The 17,245-nt window shown below is 48.0% G+C and overlaps 1 protein-coding gene across 5 annotated transcripts in view; it reads right to left on the reverse strand.

The window, feature by feature from the left end:
• The window catches only part of LOC121005864 (catenin delta-1-like), a 607,331-nt gene that overhangs the window by 242,572 nt on the left and 347,514 nt on the right, over positions 1-17,245 (reverse strand). For all 5 annotated transcript variants that reach the window (XM_040438663.1, XM_040438662.1, XM_040438660.1 and 2 more), the window contains one exon: positions 832-959. In XM_040438663.1, coding sequence (XP_040294597.1) covers positions 832-959 — 128 coding nt within the window. The remainder of the gene's footprint in view (positions 1-831; positions 960-17,245) is intronic.

Consider the following 17,245-nt stretch of genomic DNA (forward strand, 5'->3'; position numbering starts at 1 on the left):
GGACAGACTGTGGTAATGTAATGGAGACTGCATACAAGTGCTACTGCTCATCCCCATCTACTCTATGTACTTCATGTCTCCTCGTGAACTCCATTCCTACAGAGATTCAGCTGAAGATCATATTACACTGTATTCAAGATCATAATATGTGACAAGCAGGGCAGAGAGGATGAGGCAGCTCTTTACCTCAGTGTTGTGAAGCAACTTGTCCTCCTGCGTGTTGGGACATGTTTTGTGTGTACTAATAAGACGGCGGCCATTTTATTTCTCTTAATGACTGCTTACTGAATGCTCCTGGACTAAACAAGCCATTATAACTAATGAAAGGTATTTGGGAATATATTTATAATAAAGTAATATTTAAGTATTTTAATTTTTTAAATTTTCAGAGAACCCCTTTAACTATAAAAAGTTTCCAGTGGAGTTGAGATTTCTGCAATTAATCTGGTTTCTCAAAGCAGCAATCAAGCTAAGGCTAGGTTCACATCTCCGATCAGTAAATCCTATAGCATGTTCCGGCAGAGAAGCAGACTACCAGTTACCATTTCTGGCATAGCCACACACTGCTGGAGCCCCACTCTGTATTACAAGATCTAGCGGGTTTCTGGTAGAAAGCTGGCATTTATGCTAGAAAACCTGCCAGGTTACATTATAGTGACTGAAGGCTCGGCAATGCCCTGCCATGCCAGATACGGTAACCTCAGTAGACTGATTTACCTAATGGAGATGTGAACCTAGCTTAACAGTACCGTTTACAGTATAATTACATACACACAATGCAAAAAAAAAGAATACATATGCACAGATAAACAATGGGTCATGGGCACTCACAATCCAGCATCCAGCACACAGGTTTTGAATGGCACCAGCTGCTGCTTCCAAGACCGCAGGTGTACGAGACAACTTAACAAGCGACACATAGAGACGGACCATCTCAGGTTGGAAAAGGAGTTCATAACCTGTGGGAAAGATGAAAGTATGGATAATGACACTTAAAAAAGAAAACAAAAAGAATAAGAGTACAGGAAGATGGATGAACTTAAAGGGCTTCTGTCACCCCACTAAACCTTTTTTTTTTTTTTTTTTGCTTACTTATAATCCCCACACTGCGATTTATGCCTACATAATCAAATTAATCATTTTGGTCCTGTAGATTTTGTTTAAAACATGCATTTAAAATATGCAAATTACCTTGCTACCAGCAAATAGGGCGGCTACTTGCTGGTAGCAGCCGCATCCTCTGATCCTAAAGACGCCCCCTCCGCATTGTGATTGACAGGGCCAGGGAACGGAATCGTTCTCTGCTGGCTTTGCCTGTTAGCATTCAAAATCTGGCGCCTTTTTCCCCCCGCTCAGTTAGGAAAACCACTTTTGCACCTTTTTTTTCAGTGATACAAGAGGATTTATTTTAACGCAATTTTTTTGTATTTTTTATACCCAGGAAAGTGTTAAAAAAAAACAAAACTTTTTTTTTACTAGCACAAAAAAAAGAAACTAATAAAAATACTATTAAAAATTATGTCACCCTCCACAATTTTCACTGTGATATAGGGGGATGTATGGGTTATGGTTGCTGGTGGTAAGGCTAAAAGCTGCTATCTGACAGCGTTCTTTTATATTTTTGGGGCATTTTATCTTTTTATTTACTTTACACTCTGTGCCCTTGCATGTAGTCATACAAGACCTTTGGGTTTCATTTAACATTCTTTTTAAAAATAGCTTGTTTCTCTAGTAACTGGGGCTGACATATTAGCCCCGGTTTCAGGTGAATGCATCCTCTGCAAGCTTTAAGAAAGCTGTTAAGCCTTACTACAGAGCTGATCTGGGCCTGCTAAAACTCAGCAGCTCCTGCAGTCACCCAGGAGCCAGCGATCAAATTACCACTAGGACTGGAGCAGCCATTGAGGCTTCCTGATCTGTATAAACAGTGCCAATTGAGAGCGGGAGAAGACAGGGATAGTAAAAAAAAAAAAAAACTAAAATATTCCTGCCTACTCCAGGAGCCCCGCTGTCACTAACAACAAGCACCCAATGTTACAGGGAATCGGCGGCACGCTTTCCCTTCGTAGCGCCGCCGGCATCCCGTGTATGTAAGGGAGCAAGGACGCGGCCGGCGTACCCGTCTCCACAGTAACAAGGGGGCGGTGAGGATCCGGCCACGCGCGCCTCCTTGGCGCGGCCGGCGTCCTCCATCCCCTAGGCCAGTGGTGGGCAAACTTATTAGTAAAATGAGCCAAATATCGACAAAACAGCGATTTTATTTTTTTTGAGAGCCAAATTTTTTAAACTTCAAATATATAGGAAGGTACATTGTTATTTACTTCATAAGGGTATTCCTAAACATCTGAACATACCTTTCGCAATCCTCGACACTACATCTTCTTTCACTCCACAACGTTTCACCCTATAAGACGCACGTAGGTTTTAGAGGAGGACAATATGGAAAAAAATATTTTTCATTACACCTCAGGTCAGACCACTAATCAGAACCCCAATGTTAATAAGACCTCCCTGAGATCAGACGTCAGCTCAGACCCCAAAGTAAATGACCCCCTCAATCAGACCTCAGATAAGAGCCCCATGCCTCTCATCATCCCCATTATCATCCATGATGCCTCTCATCATCCCCATTATCATCCATGATGCCTCATCATCCATGATGCCTCTCATATCCCCCATTATGATTCTCATCACCCCATTGCCTCAGATCAGCCCCAAGTTTCATAAAATAAAAAAGCACTTACCTCTCCGGCTCCTGGATGCTGCTGCTCCTCACCACCCGCGCTCTGTGTTCCTCCTGCTGTCGGCTGTGCTGTGAACTGGCGTGCACAGCGTGACGTCACAGAGCGCCTCACACTGTGCGCAGCCCTGCACAGCCTACAACCGAGGACCAGGAAGCGGTGAGTACAGAGCCCTCACCGCTTCCTGGTCTTCACCCTCCTGCCTATTTTTGCTACGGGCAACGAAAATGCTATCGCACTGTACATGTGAGCCCGCACCTGGAAGAGCCAATATCAGGGGGCTAAAGAGCCGCATGTGGCTCTAGAGCCACAGGTTGCTGACCACTGCCCTAGGCAAAGAGCCACAGGGGAGCTGAGCGCCGATGGTGGTGATTCGGCGCTCAGCTGTATCGGTCTGGGTAAGGTGAGTCACGAGACGCTGGCCACGTCAGGTGACTCACCACCTAGGGCTATTTAAACAGGCAGCCTGCTGGCTACAGGTTGCCTGTGAATGTTTTTTGCTACCCTCCCCTGCGTTCTTGGATATAGTCTATTGTGTGTTTTGACTTCGGCTTGTTCTTTGACCTCGACCTTGTGACCTCTCTGGATTTGATGTGACCTCTTGGCTTCTGACTTTGGATTATGTTGACTGCGTTTATGCCTCCTCCCTGTGTACCTACGTGACCTCCTGGCCTTTGACCTTTTGCTTCCTTGACTCTGTTACAGTTTCTCCTTCCTCTTTAGGCCCCAGCACGTATCTAGGCGAGGGACCGCCACCAAGTTGTACGCTGTCAGCTAGGACGGCCGTGCAAGTAGGTAGGGAAAGGTGCAGGTGGAGATCAGGGCTGCACTCTTCCATTCCTACGTAACACCCAACTCTTGCATTTGCTACTGTGCAAAGATGTTTAGAAATATCCTTGCAGACTTGCAGTTACTTGCTGAACGCCTGGATGTATGTAGTCTATGTGTGGTCTGCAAGTAGTTGAAGACCTGTCACCAATACTGACATGTCTGTTTTAGAAACTACATTTCCAAGCAGCCTGCAATTAACCACTTCCCGATATATGCCATACATGTATGGCAAATGTCGGGTCTTTACAGATGGCTGTCAAATTCCTGCTGTTTTACACACCAGACACCCAGTGGCAGAGTCTGTGATTGGCATTCTAACCTATCAGATGCCATGGTCAATTGTTACCACGGCATCTGAGTTAAGCCCTGTCTTTTTTTTTTTTTAAGTAATAAAACACAAGAAAGACTATTAGGCCTCGTTTACACAAGTGAGTTTTCTGTCAAGGATGTGATGTGTGCTGTGAATGCATAGCATCCAGACTGAATCCTGACCCATTAATTTAAATGGGTATGAGCCTAGTGTCGTTTTTCACGCATCATCTCTGCATTCAGGAAAACATTGCAGCATATTGTGTGTTTTTCACACAGCCCTGGACCCATGGAAACAAATGGGGCTTGTATTAAAAAAAAAAAAAAAAAAAAAAAAAAAAAAAGAAGAAGAAAAAAGGAAGGCATCCAGATGCTATCTGGATGCAATGCGTTTTTCACTGATGTTTGTAGGAAGCTGTTGAATGTTGGGGTACATTCACATGAACGTAAACCGCCCATGCTGTGGACTGCAAATTGCAGTCTGCAATGCACGGGCACAGGCCATGTGAATCCTGTATTGCAGCGTGAACACATTGACTCGAATGGGTCCAGGATCTGCAATATACAGCAAAAGACATGTCCTATCTTTTGTGGTGCGCACAGCGCCGTATCTGGAGGATTATGGACCCATTCAAGTCAATGGGTCTGCATCCGTGATACGGAATGTACGCGGCTGGTGCTTGTATATTGTGGACAAGCTGTTTGCGGTCCATAATTAGGGCACGGACTGCCTATGGTCGTGTGAATGCACCCTTATTATTCAGCTTTTTTTCATGCGTTAAAAACGCATGAAAAAGTGATTGCTTCCACGTGGGGAAAAAAAACAGAAGAATAAATGCAAATTGAAGACAAAGTTGATTCAACTTGTGTGAAAAAAACAGATAGATAAAGATGAAGGGACTTGAAAAACTCTTACATTTGCTTAGTTAGAAACATACGAAATCCAAAACAAAAACAAGACTTAGACATCCCCTTTAAGGTATGAGATAAGGGGCCTCAGTTTATAAAGTCTGTCTTGCCCAGATTGACTGTCTCTGCAACAAATAGAGTTATAGCTGAAATGTAAAAAATATCAGCAAAATTTGTTAACGTGAACTGGCAATCACAGATGTAAAAACTGGCATATGATGTATGGAATATGTAAGACCAGTAGGATGCCAGCTCAGTTTTTTTGGCAATTCCCATGTTCAATGTTAGGGCAAGGAACTTTTTAATTTCTAGCACATTAGTTGGCTTCCAAAATTTGGGTTTTGCATACGCTTAATTAGTAAGAAAAAGTTTAAAAAATAAAAATAAAAAAACAAGTGGGAAAAAAAAAATTCAGATTGCACTTTAATGCCAGTTTGTGCTGTAAATAGTGGAATGTTTGTCATATTATTGGAGGGGGACCTTTGCTAGGTTTATGTCAGAGGGGGCAGAGTGTGCACTGGTAGTTCCAGGCACAGGTTCACCACTTTAATCGCTACTGCTGCAACTAGCACTTTGTGCCATGTGGCTTGTAGATGGCCTTGACACATCACTGCTGGTACTCGCTGTGCATCCCTTATTACTGGCAACCGGCCTTCTCTGGATTTTTTTTGTGGTATGTGGATTTTAGAGTCAGAGCCACCAGAGCTTGTAGTTAAAGTGGTTATCCGAGACTAAAAAAATGTCCCCCTCACACTGAATATACTTAACTGGCTCCTTGCACCGCCGCTTCTCCTCCCCGTGCGCGGATGAAAACATTCAGTGTCGGGGGGGTGGGGGAGCAGCCAATTGCTGGAGGTGACGGGGAAAAGCTGCAGCGGCGCTGGGAGCCAGGTAAGTATATTCAGTGTGAGGGGCCTGGCATAGGGGGGACACTTTTTAGTCTCGGATAACCCCTTTAATGTGTCACTGCCTTTAAGGAGTTCATACTTAGAACCTGACTCTGCCACACTAATTTATTTACAAAAGGAACAATGGTATATGCCTCTTCGGGGCTGAAGTGGCTGTTTGCCATTTTACTTTATACAAAAGACCAAAATGTATTCAAATATAGATGTGTGCAAATATACATATAAATAGGTGCCTGTGCGTATGTACTTTTTTATGAAAAAGAAAAACTATCTGTATATTAAAACACACAAAAGACCACGGATCTAAGTAAAAGTAAAAATACCTTTTTCTTTTATGAAGAATTAAATGCAGATACTCAGTGGCATCCCTAAGGTGTTTGGCACCCAGGGCTGGTATTTTCTCTGATGTGTGCCCCCTCGTGGTAGATATGTCCACATTGTGCCCCTCCCAGTATTTATGCCCTCACTGTACAACTTTCACAGTAGTTATGCCCACATTGTGCCCCCTTAAAGTACTTATTCCTTCATTGTGTTTCCTTCACAGTAGTTATGCACGGTGCCCCTTTCACAGTAGTTCCATATATGCCCTCATTGTGCCCCCCCCCCTCAGTAGTTATGCCCTCATTGTGCCCCTTTCACAGTAGTTATGCCCACATTGTGCCCCTTTCACAGTAGTTATGCCCACATTGTGCCCCCCCTCACAGTAGTTATGCCCACATTGTGCCCCTTTCACAGTAGTTATGCCCTAATTGTGCCCCCTCACAGTAGTTATGCCCTCTGGGCCGCTTTCACAGTAGTAATGCCCTACCTGTGCCCCTATAAGTTATGCCCATAGTAATGCCCTGTGCCCCTTCAAAGTAGTGCCCCATAACAGTTTTGCTCATGCTCACCACCTTCATATTAATAATGTCCTATGTGCTCCCTTCACAGTAGTAATGCCCTCTGTGCCCCTTCACAGTAGTAATGCCCATTGTGCCCCCTCCACAGTAATGATGCCCATTGTGCCCCCTCCATAGTAATAATGCCCATGGCGCCCCCTTCACAGTAGTAATGCCCATTGTGCCCCCTTCACAGTAGTAATGCCCATTGTGCCCCCTTCACAGTAGTAATGCCCATTGTGCCCCCTTCACAGTAGTAATGCCCATTGTGCCCCCTTCACAGTAGTAATGACCATTGTGCCCCCTTCACAGTAGTAATGCCCATTGTGCCCCCTTCACAGTAGTAATGACCATGGTACCCCCTTCACAGTAGTAATGCCCTCCCTGTGCCCCCATAAGTTAAGCCCCTTTAAAGTAGTAATGCCCTGTACCCCTTCAAAGTAGTAATGCCCACTCTGTGCCACATAACAGTTATGATCACCCCCTTCATAGTAGTGATACCCATTGTGCCCCTTTCACAGTAAAGCGTTAAAAAAAACAACAACAAAAAAACACAACATCTACTAACTACTCACCTTGTCCCGTTCCTGAAGTTCACATCCAGCTCTCCCCTGCAGGCACAGATCATTTTGCAGCACTGTGTGGGAGGAGCACAGACAGAATCCGATTCCTCCTCCTCCCAAACAGCGCAATCTGTGCCTGCAGGCTGAATGGTGGAGCAGGGAGCATTCAGTGCAGGAGAGGGGGGGGGTTGTTGCTGAGCAGTCAGTGAGTGACAGGACGGCAGCTCCCGGCACTTCAGCAATGAGCTCTTCCATCAGTATCGATGGAAGTGCTCATTGCTTCTGAGCTCTGGCACCCCGAGTGGGCACCCCCCGCCCCTCCCTTCAACACACCACTGCAGATACTGTATATTATGCTATCAAAAGACCTCTATTTTTTTTAAAGAAAAAAAGATGTGCATGTATACACCACCTTCATATTAAAAAAAGACTTAGTTATATAATGTATGCAAAAGACTGCTACATGCTTATGATACTAACCAATAGTTTATCAAAGGAAATACTTTATATGTGTGTAGAAGTCACACACTAAAGACTTGTATACCATTTAAAAAAGTGATTTTTTATTTTTTTTTATGAAAAGAGTAGACGTGTGCACACACAAATAGATGAATATGTGGTTATATGATGGAGCAAAAAAAAAAATGCTATACACCAATACTAAAGAAAGTTACATTTTTTTTATTTAAATAAAAAACGTAGAAGTGTGTATATTGGGCATACGAAAGACATACTAACTGTAGCTAAAACTATTTGTTTTCTAAATGAAAAAATATGCGTGTTTGTATATTTTACACACAAATTACAAGCTATGAGAAATTGAGAAATAGATTATACGTACACAGGTCTGCTATTTCTAAAAAGGAGATTTTTGTGAAACTCACCTGTAAAATCTTTTTCTCGTAATTTCCATTGGGGGACACAGACCATGGGTATAGCTTAGAGATATTACTAGGAGGGACACTATGCAAAAAAAGAAGCTCCTCCTCCTCGGGCTATACCCCCAGGCACCTCCAGGAGAACTTCAGTCGTTGCAAAAGCAGTAGGAGAAGGAGAACGGAAACAAAACATTATGGAAACCATCACACAGCACACCCTAAGGCGTAAACCAAAAAAAGGGGGCGGGAGCTGTGTCCCCCAATGGAAATTACGAGAAAAAGATTTTACAGGTGAGTTTCACAAAAATCTCCTTTTCTCGTTCATTCCATTGGGGGACACAGACCATGGGACGTCCCAAAGCAGTCCATGGGGTGGGAAAAAAGAACAAATCCAACACCGCCAGGAATAAACGTCCAGTAGTCAAACCGGAACCACAGCCTGCAATACCCTGCGCCCAAGAGCAGCATCAGCCGAGGCCAGAGAGTGTAACTGATAAAACTTTGTGAAAGTATGTAAGGACGACCAAGTGGCCGCCTTACACAACTGGGAAACGGATGCGCGATTGCGTCTAGCCCAGGAAGCACCCACTGCCCTTGTGGAGTGAGCGGAAATCCGCGACGGCGGAACGTGGCCGCGAGCGCGATATGCCGCAGCAATAGCGGAACGGATCCACCGCGCCACGGTGACCTTGGAAGCCGCCAGGCCCTTACGGGACCCTTCAGGAATCACAAAGAGAGAGTCTGAACGCCGGAAGGAAGCGGTAGCCCCCAGGTACACCTTCAGGGCCCTGACGACGTCCAGGGAGTGGAGAGCGCATTCCTTGGGGTTCACCGGAGAAGGACAAAAAGAGGGCAGGACAAGATCCTCGTTAAGGTGGAAGGGAGAAACCACCTTGGGCAAAAAAGAAGGCACCGGCCTGAGCACCACCTTATCCTGGTGAAAGACCAGAAAAGGTTCCCGGCAGGAAAGTGCGGCCAGCTCCGAAACTCGCCTGATGGAGGTTATGGCCACCAGAAAAACTACCTTCCAGGTGAGTAAAACCAGAGAGATCTCCCTCAGAGGTTCAAAAGGCGCCGCCTGAAGGGCGCGCAGAACCAAGTTGAGATCCCAGGGGGGCAAGGGAGGCACATACGGAGGTCTCAAAAAGGCAATGGACCTCTGAAAAAAGATAGCCAAAGCAGAAACCTGACCCTTTAAAGAACTGAGCGACAGACCCATGTCGAGGCCGGACTGGAGAAAAGACAGCACCACTGGGACAGAGAAACGTAGGGGCGAGTAGCCCGATTTCTCACAAAACACCAGGAAGGCCTTCCAGGTGCGATAATAGATTCGTGAAGAAGCCGGCTTTCGAGCCCTGATCATGGTTCTTACCACCGCATCAGAGAAGCCTCTCTTCCTCAGGATGGCGGTCTCAACAGCCACGCCGTTAAACGCAGCTGCCGTGAATTCTGGTGGAAGAGCGGCCCCTGAGACAAGAGATCCTCTCTGTCGGGCAGAGGCCACGGGACGTCCGCCAACATACGAGCGACGCTGGAGAACCAGGCGCGACGAGGCCAATCCGGAGCGATGAGAATGGTTGGTATCCCCTCCGCCTCGATCTTGCGCAGCACCTTCGGCAACAGAGGAATCGGAGGGAAGACGTAAAGGAGGCTGAACCGCTGCCATGGAAATACCAGCGCGTCCACCCCGTCCGCCCGTGGGTCTCGAGCGCGGGCAAGATACACCGGCACCTTGTGGTTGAGCCGGGAAGCCATCAAATCTACGTCCGGACGGCCCCATCGGTGGCAGATGTCCTCGAACACCTCCGGATGGAGAGACCACTCTCCCGGATCCACCTTGGTGCGACTCAGAAAATCCGCCGTCCAATTGTCGACTCCCGGGATGTACACTGCCGACAATACTGGAACATGAGACTCCGCCCATAAGAGGATCCTCGCTACTTCCCGCATTACTGCCCGACTGCGAGTCCCGCCCTGATGGTTGACATAAGCCACAGCCGTGGCATTGTCCGACTGAACCCGCACCGGGCGAGTCGCCAGGAGAGGAGTCCAATGGGAGAGGGAGTGGAAAATCGCCCTCAATTCCAAAACGTTTATCGGGAGACGGGATTCCTCCGTCGACCAGACACCCTGAACAGTGAGGTTCCGGAGAACACCTCCCCAACCGATGAGGCTGGCGTCGGTGGTGACTATCGTCCAGGAGAACGGAAGGAAGGACTTTCCTGACGATAGGTTCAGGGGAGACTGCCACCAATGGAGAGACGCTCGAACTTGCCGGGACAGACGAACAGGAGTTTCTAGACCCCGAGGGTTCTTGTTCCAGAGGGCAAGGATCATCTGTTGTAGCGGACGAGTGTGAAATTGGGCGTACGGAATCGCCTCGAAAGAGGAGACCATAAGGCCCAGCACCCGCATGCACTCCCGAATGGTGGGACGTGGAGAGCGTAGAAGGAGCACCATTGCCAGACGAATCTGGGAAGCCTTGGAATCTGGAAGAAACACCCGAGAAATCGAGGTGTCCAAGATCATCCCCAGGAACGAGAGTCTCTGGGAGGGGTGCAGAGAGGACTTGGGGAGATTGATCAGCCATCCGAACCGTTCCAGGGATTGAACCGTGATTCGGATGCTGTCCTCGGCCTGTGGAAGAGACGGAGCTTTTATCAAGATGTCGTCTAGGTATGGTAACAAAGAGATGCCCCTGGTGCGAAGAAGCGCCATGAGAGGCGCCAGAATCTTCGTAAAAACTCGAGGGGCGGTTGCCAACCCAAAAGGTAGGGCGACGAACTGGTAATGACGCCCCCCTATGGCAAAGCGCAGAAAGCGATGGTGGGACTCTGCAATAGGGACGTGCAAGTAGGCGTCTTGAATGTCCACAGACGCGAGAAATTCTCCTGGAAGCAGAGAAGCAATAACGGAGCGAAGGGACTCCATGCGAAACTTCCGCACCCGTAGAAACTTGTTGAGAAGTTTTAGATCCAAGATTGGACGCACTGACCCCTCTTTCTTTGGAACAACGAACAGGTTTGAGTAAAAACCTGTCCCTTGCTCTTCTGGGGGAACGGGGGAAATGACACCACGGTCCAGAAGAGAGGAGACCGCAAAAAAGAGGTCCGAGGCCCTGGCTGGATCCCCCGGAACGCGAGAAGGGAAAAAACGTTCCGGCGGGCTGGACGCGAACTCCAACTTGTAGCCGGACGTCACCACTTCCAGAGCCCAGGCGTCCTGAACGTGAGCCCTCCAGACCTGTTGAAAGGAGAGCAGACGGCCCCCCACCACGAGGGGTGGGGGCACCCCTTCATGCGGAGGGTTGCTTGGGAGCAGGAGGACGGGCTGACTGCGCCCGAGGCCGCCAAGAAGGCTGGGGCTTGAAGAAAGGCTTCTTGCGGGAGTCCTGGGATCCCCCTGCCGATGAGGATGACGGCGTCCTGGCAGTGGAGAAGCGACGAAAGGACTGGCCCCGGAAACCTGAAGGCCGAGACCGAAAGGGACGCTTGGTCCTGGGCTGGGGTAGATGAGTGCTCTTGCCCCCTGTTGCGGCAGAAATGAATTCATCTAGTTGAGCCCCAAAGAGCCTGGACCCTTCAAAGGGAAGGTTAGCGAGGGATCGCTTGGATGAGGCATCAGCATCCCACACCTTCAGCCAGACCTCCCTGCGCTGAATGACAGAGAGGGCCGAAATACGGGCAAAGAGGGAGCCGATGTCCATTGAAGCCTCACAGAGATATTTAGACGCTTGAGACATCTGGATGATAAAATCCAGAGTATCTGCAGAGGCGTCCTGCTCTGACAGATCCTGGTGGTGGCGCTGCAACCACGTTGTAAGGGCTCTGGCGACCCAAGCCGACGCAAAGGCCGGTCGCAGGGAAGCGCCCGCCAGCGAGAAGATGGACTTGGAAAGTGAATCCAAACGTCTGTCCACCGCATCCTGCAGAGAGGAACCGTCTAGGACGGGAAGGGCCGTGTTCTTGGCTAACCTGGCCACCGGAGGATCTACCTTAGGGGAAGAAGTCCACTTTTCCACTGTGTCAGCTGGAAAAGGATAAAGCGTATCCATACGCTTGGTGGCCGAAAATTTTTGATTAGGTCGATCCCAAGCTTTTGATAGGACCGCAGTGAATTCCTCGTGAATAGGGAACACGGCGGACTCCTGTTTCTTGGGTGGAAAAAGGGAGAACTCCCGACTAGTGGAGGGAGGAGAATCCCCTTGTATATTAAAAGTGTCACGGACAGCTGCCACCAACTCGGTTACCATGGTGGAAAGCTTAGGCAGGGGTTCCCGCTCCGTGACTTCGTCCGATCCGGACAATTCCCCATCGGATTTGCGCTCCCTGCGAGGGGGAGAGTCAACCGGGCATGCCTCAAGGCGAGGGGGAGAAGCGGAGTCATCCGAGGAGGAATGCTGCCGCTCACGCTGCCTTTTAGAAGTCAGACGCCCTCTGTGAGAGTCGCTGAGAGGGGATGGAGTGGTGGATGCCACTGGAGTAGTAGCCGCCATGCGCTCCATGAAGGACATGGCTGCCTTGGCAACTAAGGCCAGATCAGCTGCCGCATTAGACATGGCGGAGGCCCAGGCGGGTACCGCAGGGACAGAGGGAGGACCGGGCTGAGCAAGAGAAGGAGGCTGATCCTGTCCGGGAGCAGGGCATGAGTCACAGGAACCAGTGACAGAAAAAGGCCTAAGGCATATTTTACATGACTCCAGTGGAGCCTGAGAGGAAGCCTTGGAAGGCTTAGGGGCCCCAGGTTTAGGCATGATGGTATTCCAAAAAAGATTTCCTACCAGGTTGCTGCAATTCCTACCACCCAGGCAACAGCAGAAGTCTCCGGTCACCGAGAACTGAGGAGCTGCACGGCCGCAATCCAGCAGAGTCTCCGGCGTAGGGAGAGACAGAGCTGGACGCCGAGGCTCCGCCCCCTTGGACGCGTCATTGCGGCGCGAAATAAGCGCGCGCGCGCGCATTTCAAATACACCCCTTCGCCAGATACGGCGCAGCGGGGGTTAATATCGGGAGGAGCAGGCCGGCGGGAGCTGCAGAGAGCGCAGCGGCCATAAGATAAAATACACTCCTTCAGTGCCAAGATTGCCGCCGATGCGGCCATAGTCTGAGCTGCAGGCAGGTATCAGTGGAATCACCAGCCCTCCCCAGAAAGGCCCCCTCCCAACGGGAAAAAATGCCCCCAGCCGGTCCTTCTCTAGCTCACCTCCGGTCACAGAGCGCCAGACAGACGACATGAAGGGGTGGGGGGAGGGGGGGAAAGGAGGGAGATTGAAGCAGGCAATACTTATCTGCACAGCATGCTCCCTCGATGTCCAGACCAGCAGGGATTCACCTCTTCAGATGTCTGACTCCAATCAAGGAGAGCAGTGCTCTGGTGGAGGGTAGGCAGCAGGTGTCCCAGCAGCTGGTGGGATGCCAGAGCTAACATGTCGAGTCTGGATCCACTTTTCTTCTGTGGGGGAATGGGAGGTAGCCAGGAACCTTCAGAAGACCGTGGCAGACCCTCCACAGGGGCCAGGAAAGCGCAATGCTGACCTGCGTCCCCATCTGAAACCAGAAAAAAATAACAAACAGGAGAAGAATAAATGTCAACCTCCTTGAACGGACACTAAGCAAAGACTGAAGTTCTCCTGGAGGTGCCTGGGGGTATAGCCCGAGGAGGAGGAGCTTCTTTTTTTGCATAGTGTCCCTCCTAGTAATATCTCTAAGCTATACCCATGGTCTGTGTCCCCCAATGGAATGAACGAGAAACTTTTTTTTATTATGAAAGAAAAAGCTGTGGGGAAAAAAAAGCACATGTATATTTCATACAGGCAGGAACTGTTTCTACTGTGTCTTGAAATAACTTTGTAAGAAATATCTTTGCAGAGAGACTCACTAGCCGTTTTTAAAAACACAGGAACCACTTTGATTAGTTATTTATTTAAAAGTGCTATTATTTCCATGGCGCTGTACATCAAGAGGGGGCTTACAAATACAAGAAACTATTAACAGACTGGTACAGAGATATTTCTCTCACCCAGCATGGGTATATGTAAAATGACACCGCAAAACACATTCCCCAACTTCTCCTGAATACGGAGATACCACATGTGTGACACTTTTTTGCAGCCTAGGTGGGCAAAGGGGCCCACATTCCAAAGAGCACTTTCGGATTTCACCGGTCATTTTTTACAGAATTTGATTTCAAACTCCTTACCACACATTTGGGCCCCTAGAATGCCAGGGCAGTATAACTACCCCACAAGTGACCCCATTTTGGAAAGAAGACACCCCAAGGTATTCGCTGATGGGCATAGTGAGTTCATGGAAGTTTTTATTTTTTGTCACAAGTTAGTGGAATATGGGACTTTGTAAGGAAAAAAAAAAAAAAAAAAATAATAATTTTCCACTAACTTGTGACAAAAAATAAAAAATTCTAGGAACTCACCATGCCCCTCACGGAATACCTTGGGGTGTCTTCTTTCCAAAATGGGGTCACTTGTGGGGTAGTTATACTGCCCTGGCATTCTAGGGGCCCAAATGTGTGGTAAGTAGGTAAATGACCTGTGAAATCCGAAAGGTGCTCTTTGGAATGTGGGCCCCTTTGCCCACCTAGGCTGCAAAAAAGTGTCACACATGTGGTATCTCCGTATTCAGGAGAAGTTGGGGAATGTGTTTTGGGGTGTCATTTTACATATACCCATGCTGGGTGAGAGAAATATCTTGGCAAAAGACAACTTTTCCCATTTTTTTATACAAAGTTGGCATTTGACCAAGATATTTATCTCACCCAGCATGGGTATATGTAAAATGATACCCCAAAACACATTCCCCAACTTCTCCTGAATACGGAGATACCACATGTGTGACACTTTTTTGCAGCCTAGGTGGGCAAAGGTGCCCAAATTCCTTTTAGGAGGGCATTTTTAGACATGCCCTCCTAAACTTGGGACAAAAATTTCAATCTTTCATGGACTCAATATGCCCCTCAGCGAATACCTTGGGGTGTCTTCTTTCCAAAATGTTGTTATTTGTGGGGTGTTTGTACTGCCCTGGCATTTGAGGGTCTCCGCAATCATTACATGTATGCCCAGCATTAGGAGTTTCTGCTATTCTCCTTATATTGAGCATACGGGTAATGAGATTTTTTTTTTCCGTTCAGCCTCTGGGCTGAAAGAAAAAAAATGAACGGCACAGATTTCTTCATTCGCATCGATCAATGTGGATGAAAAAATCTCTGCCAAAAAAAGAAAAAGGAGGGGAAAGGCGTCTGCCAGGACATAGGAGCTCCGCCCAACATCCATACCCACTTAGCTCGTATGCCCTGGCAAACCCGATTTCTCCATTCACATCAATCGATGTGGATGAATAAATCATTGCCGGGATTTTTTTTTTTTATATATACAAAGTGTTTGCCAAAGTATATGAACACCGCTACCTCCTCAGCTCATATGCCTCGGCAAACGTATCTTTTACTGCAGAGGAGAAATCTCGTCTTGCAGCGCCGCATACACCGACTTGCGTGTAATCTGACAGCAGCGCAATGCTTCTGTCAGAATGCACATCAGTGCTGCAGCTAGTCGATCGGTTGGTCCACCTGGAAGGTAAAAAAAAAAGAAAAAACCAGGCCGCAACGCAATAAATTTATTAACTTTTAAACAGAACATATAAACTTTTTTTTTACTTTTTTAACTGAACGTTAACTTTTTTACTTACCGGTAATTTTTTTTTTTTGTTTAGTTTTTTTTTACCTTTATAGAACAAACCTCTCCTTCCCCATGGGACAATGTGCAAAGCGCAAATCGCCCAAAGATGTGGCGAAGTACGTTATGCACTTTATCCCAGGTGAAAGGAGAGGTTTGCAGCAGCTGTGAGTAAAAGGGCCCTAATAGCCCTGTGTGCCTGTCCTGTGAGATGCAATCCCTATGCTAAGTGTACCTGTGTGTGGTACTTCCGGAAACACTCTCCAAAGCATAGGGCAGGGTGGTCAGGACAGTCAGGACAGAAATAGCGGGTGTCACGCCTTATTCCACTCCTGCTACAGACACGACATCTTTTTCGGGGTGACGGTTGGGTTGAGGTACCAGGAACGACACTGGGGAAATGTCGCTCGTGTAGACGGCTAACTACACTGGTGGTTGGGGCCACGGAACCTTCTGGATACAGGAGGTTCTCGATGATCTCTTCCTGGAATTTGAGGAAGGATCGTGTTCTCCCAGCCTTACTGTAGAGAACAAAACTATTGTACACAGCCAATTGAATTAAATATACAGACACCTTCTTATACCAGCGTCTGGTTCTGCGGGAAACTAAATACGGAGACAACATCTGGTCATTGAAGTCCACCCCTCCCATGAGCAAATTATAGTCGTGGACTGAGAGGGGCTTTTCAATGACACGGGTTGCTCGCTCAATTTGTATGGTCGTGTCTGCGTGAATGGAGGAGAGCATGTAAACGTCACGCTTGTCTCTCCATTTCACCGCGAGCAGTTCTTCGTTACACAAGGGAGCCCTCTCCCCCTTGCAAGATGGGTGGTAACGAGCCCACGCGAGTAGCTCGCGCGGTGCCACAGGCGCAAATCCGTTCTAGAAACAAATGCCTAAAGAGGGCCACACTTGTGTAGAAATTGTCCACATAAAGATGGTACCCCTTGCCAAATAAGGGTGACACCAAGTCCCAGACTGTCTTCCCACTGCTCCCCAGGTAGTCAGGGCAACTGACCGGCTCCAGGGTCTGATCTTTTCCCTCATAGATCCGAAATTTGTGGGTATAGCCTGTGGCCCTTTCACAGAGCTTATACAATTTGACCCCATACCGGGCACGCTTGCTTGGGATGTATTGTTTGAAGCCAAGGCGCCCGGTAAAATGTATTAGGGACTCGTCTACGCAGATGTTTTGCTCTGGGGTATACAAATCTGCAAATTTATGGTTGAAGTGGTCTATGAGGGGCCGAATTTTGTGGAGCCGGTCAAAAGCTGGGTGGCCTCTGGGACGGGAGGTGGTGTTGTCGCTAAAATGCAGGAAACGGAGGATGGCCTCAAATCGTGCCCTAGACATAGCAGCAGAGAACATGGGCATGTGATGAATCGGGTTCGTGGACCAATATGACCGCAATTCATGCTTTTTAGTTAGACCCATGTTGAGGAGAAGGCCCAAAAAAATTTTAAGTTCGGAAACTTGGACTGGTTTCCACCGGAAAGGCTGGGCATAAAAGCTTCCCGGGTTGGCGGATATAAATTGTGTGGC

This window comes from Bufo bufo, chromosome 6, assembly GCF_905171765.1.
Source record: "Bufo bufo chromosome 6, aBufBuf1.1, whole genome shotgun sequence".
In the NCBI taxonomy this organism is placed as follows: Eukaryota; Metazoa; Chordata; class Amphibia; order Anura; family Bufonidae; genus Bufo; species Bufo bufo.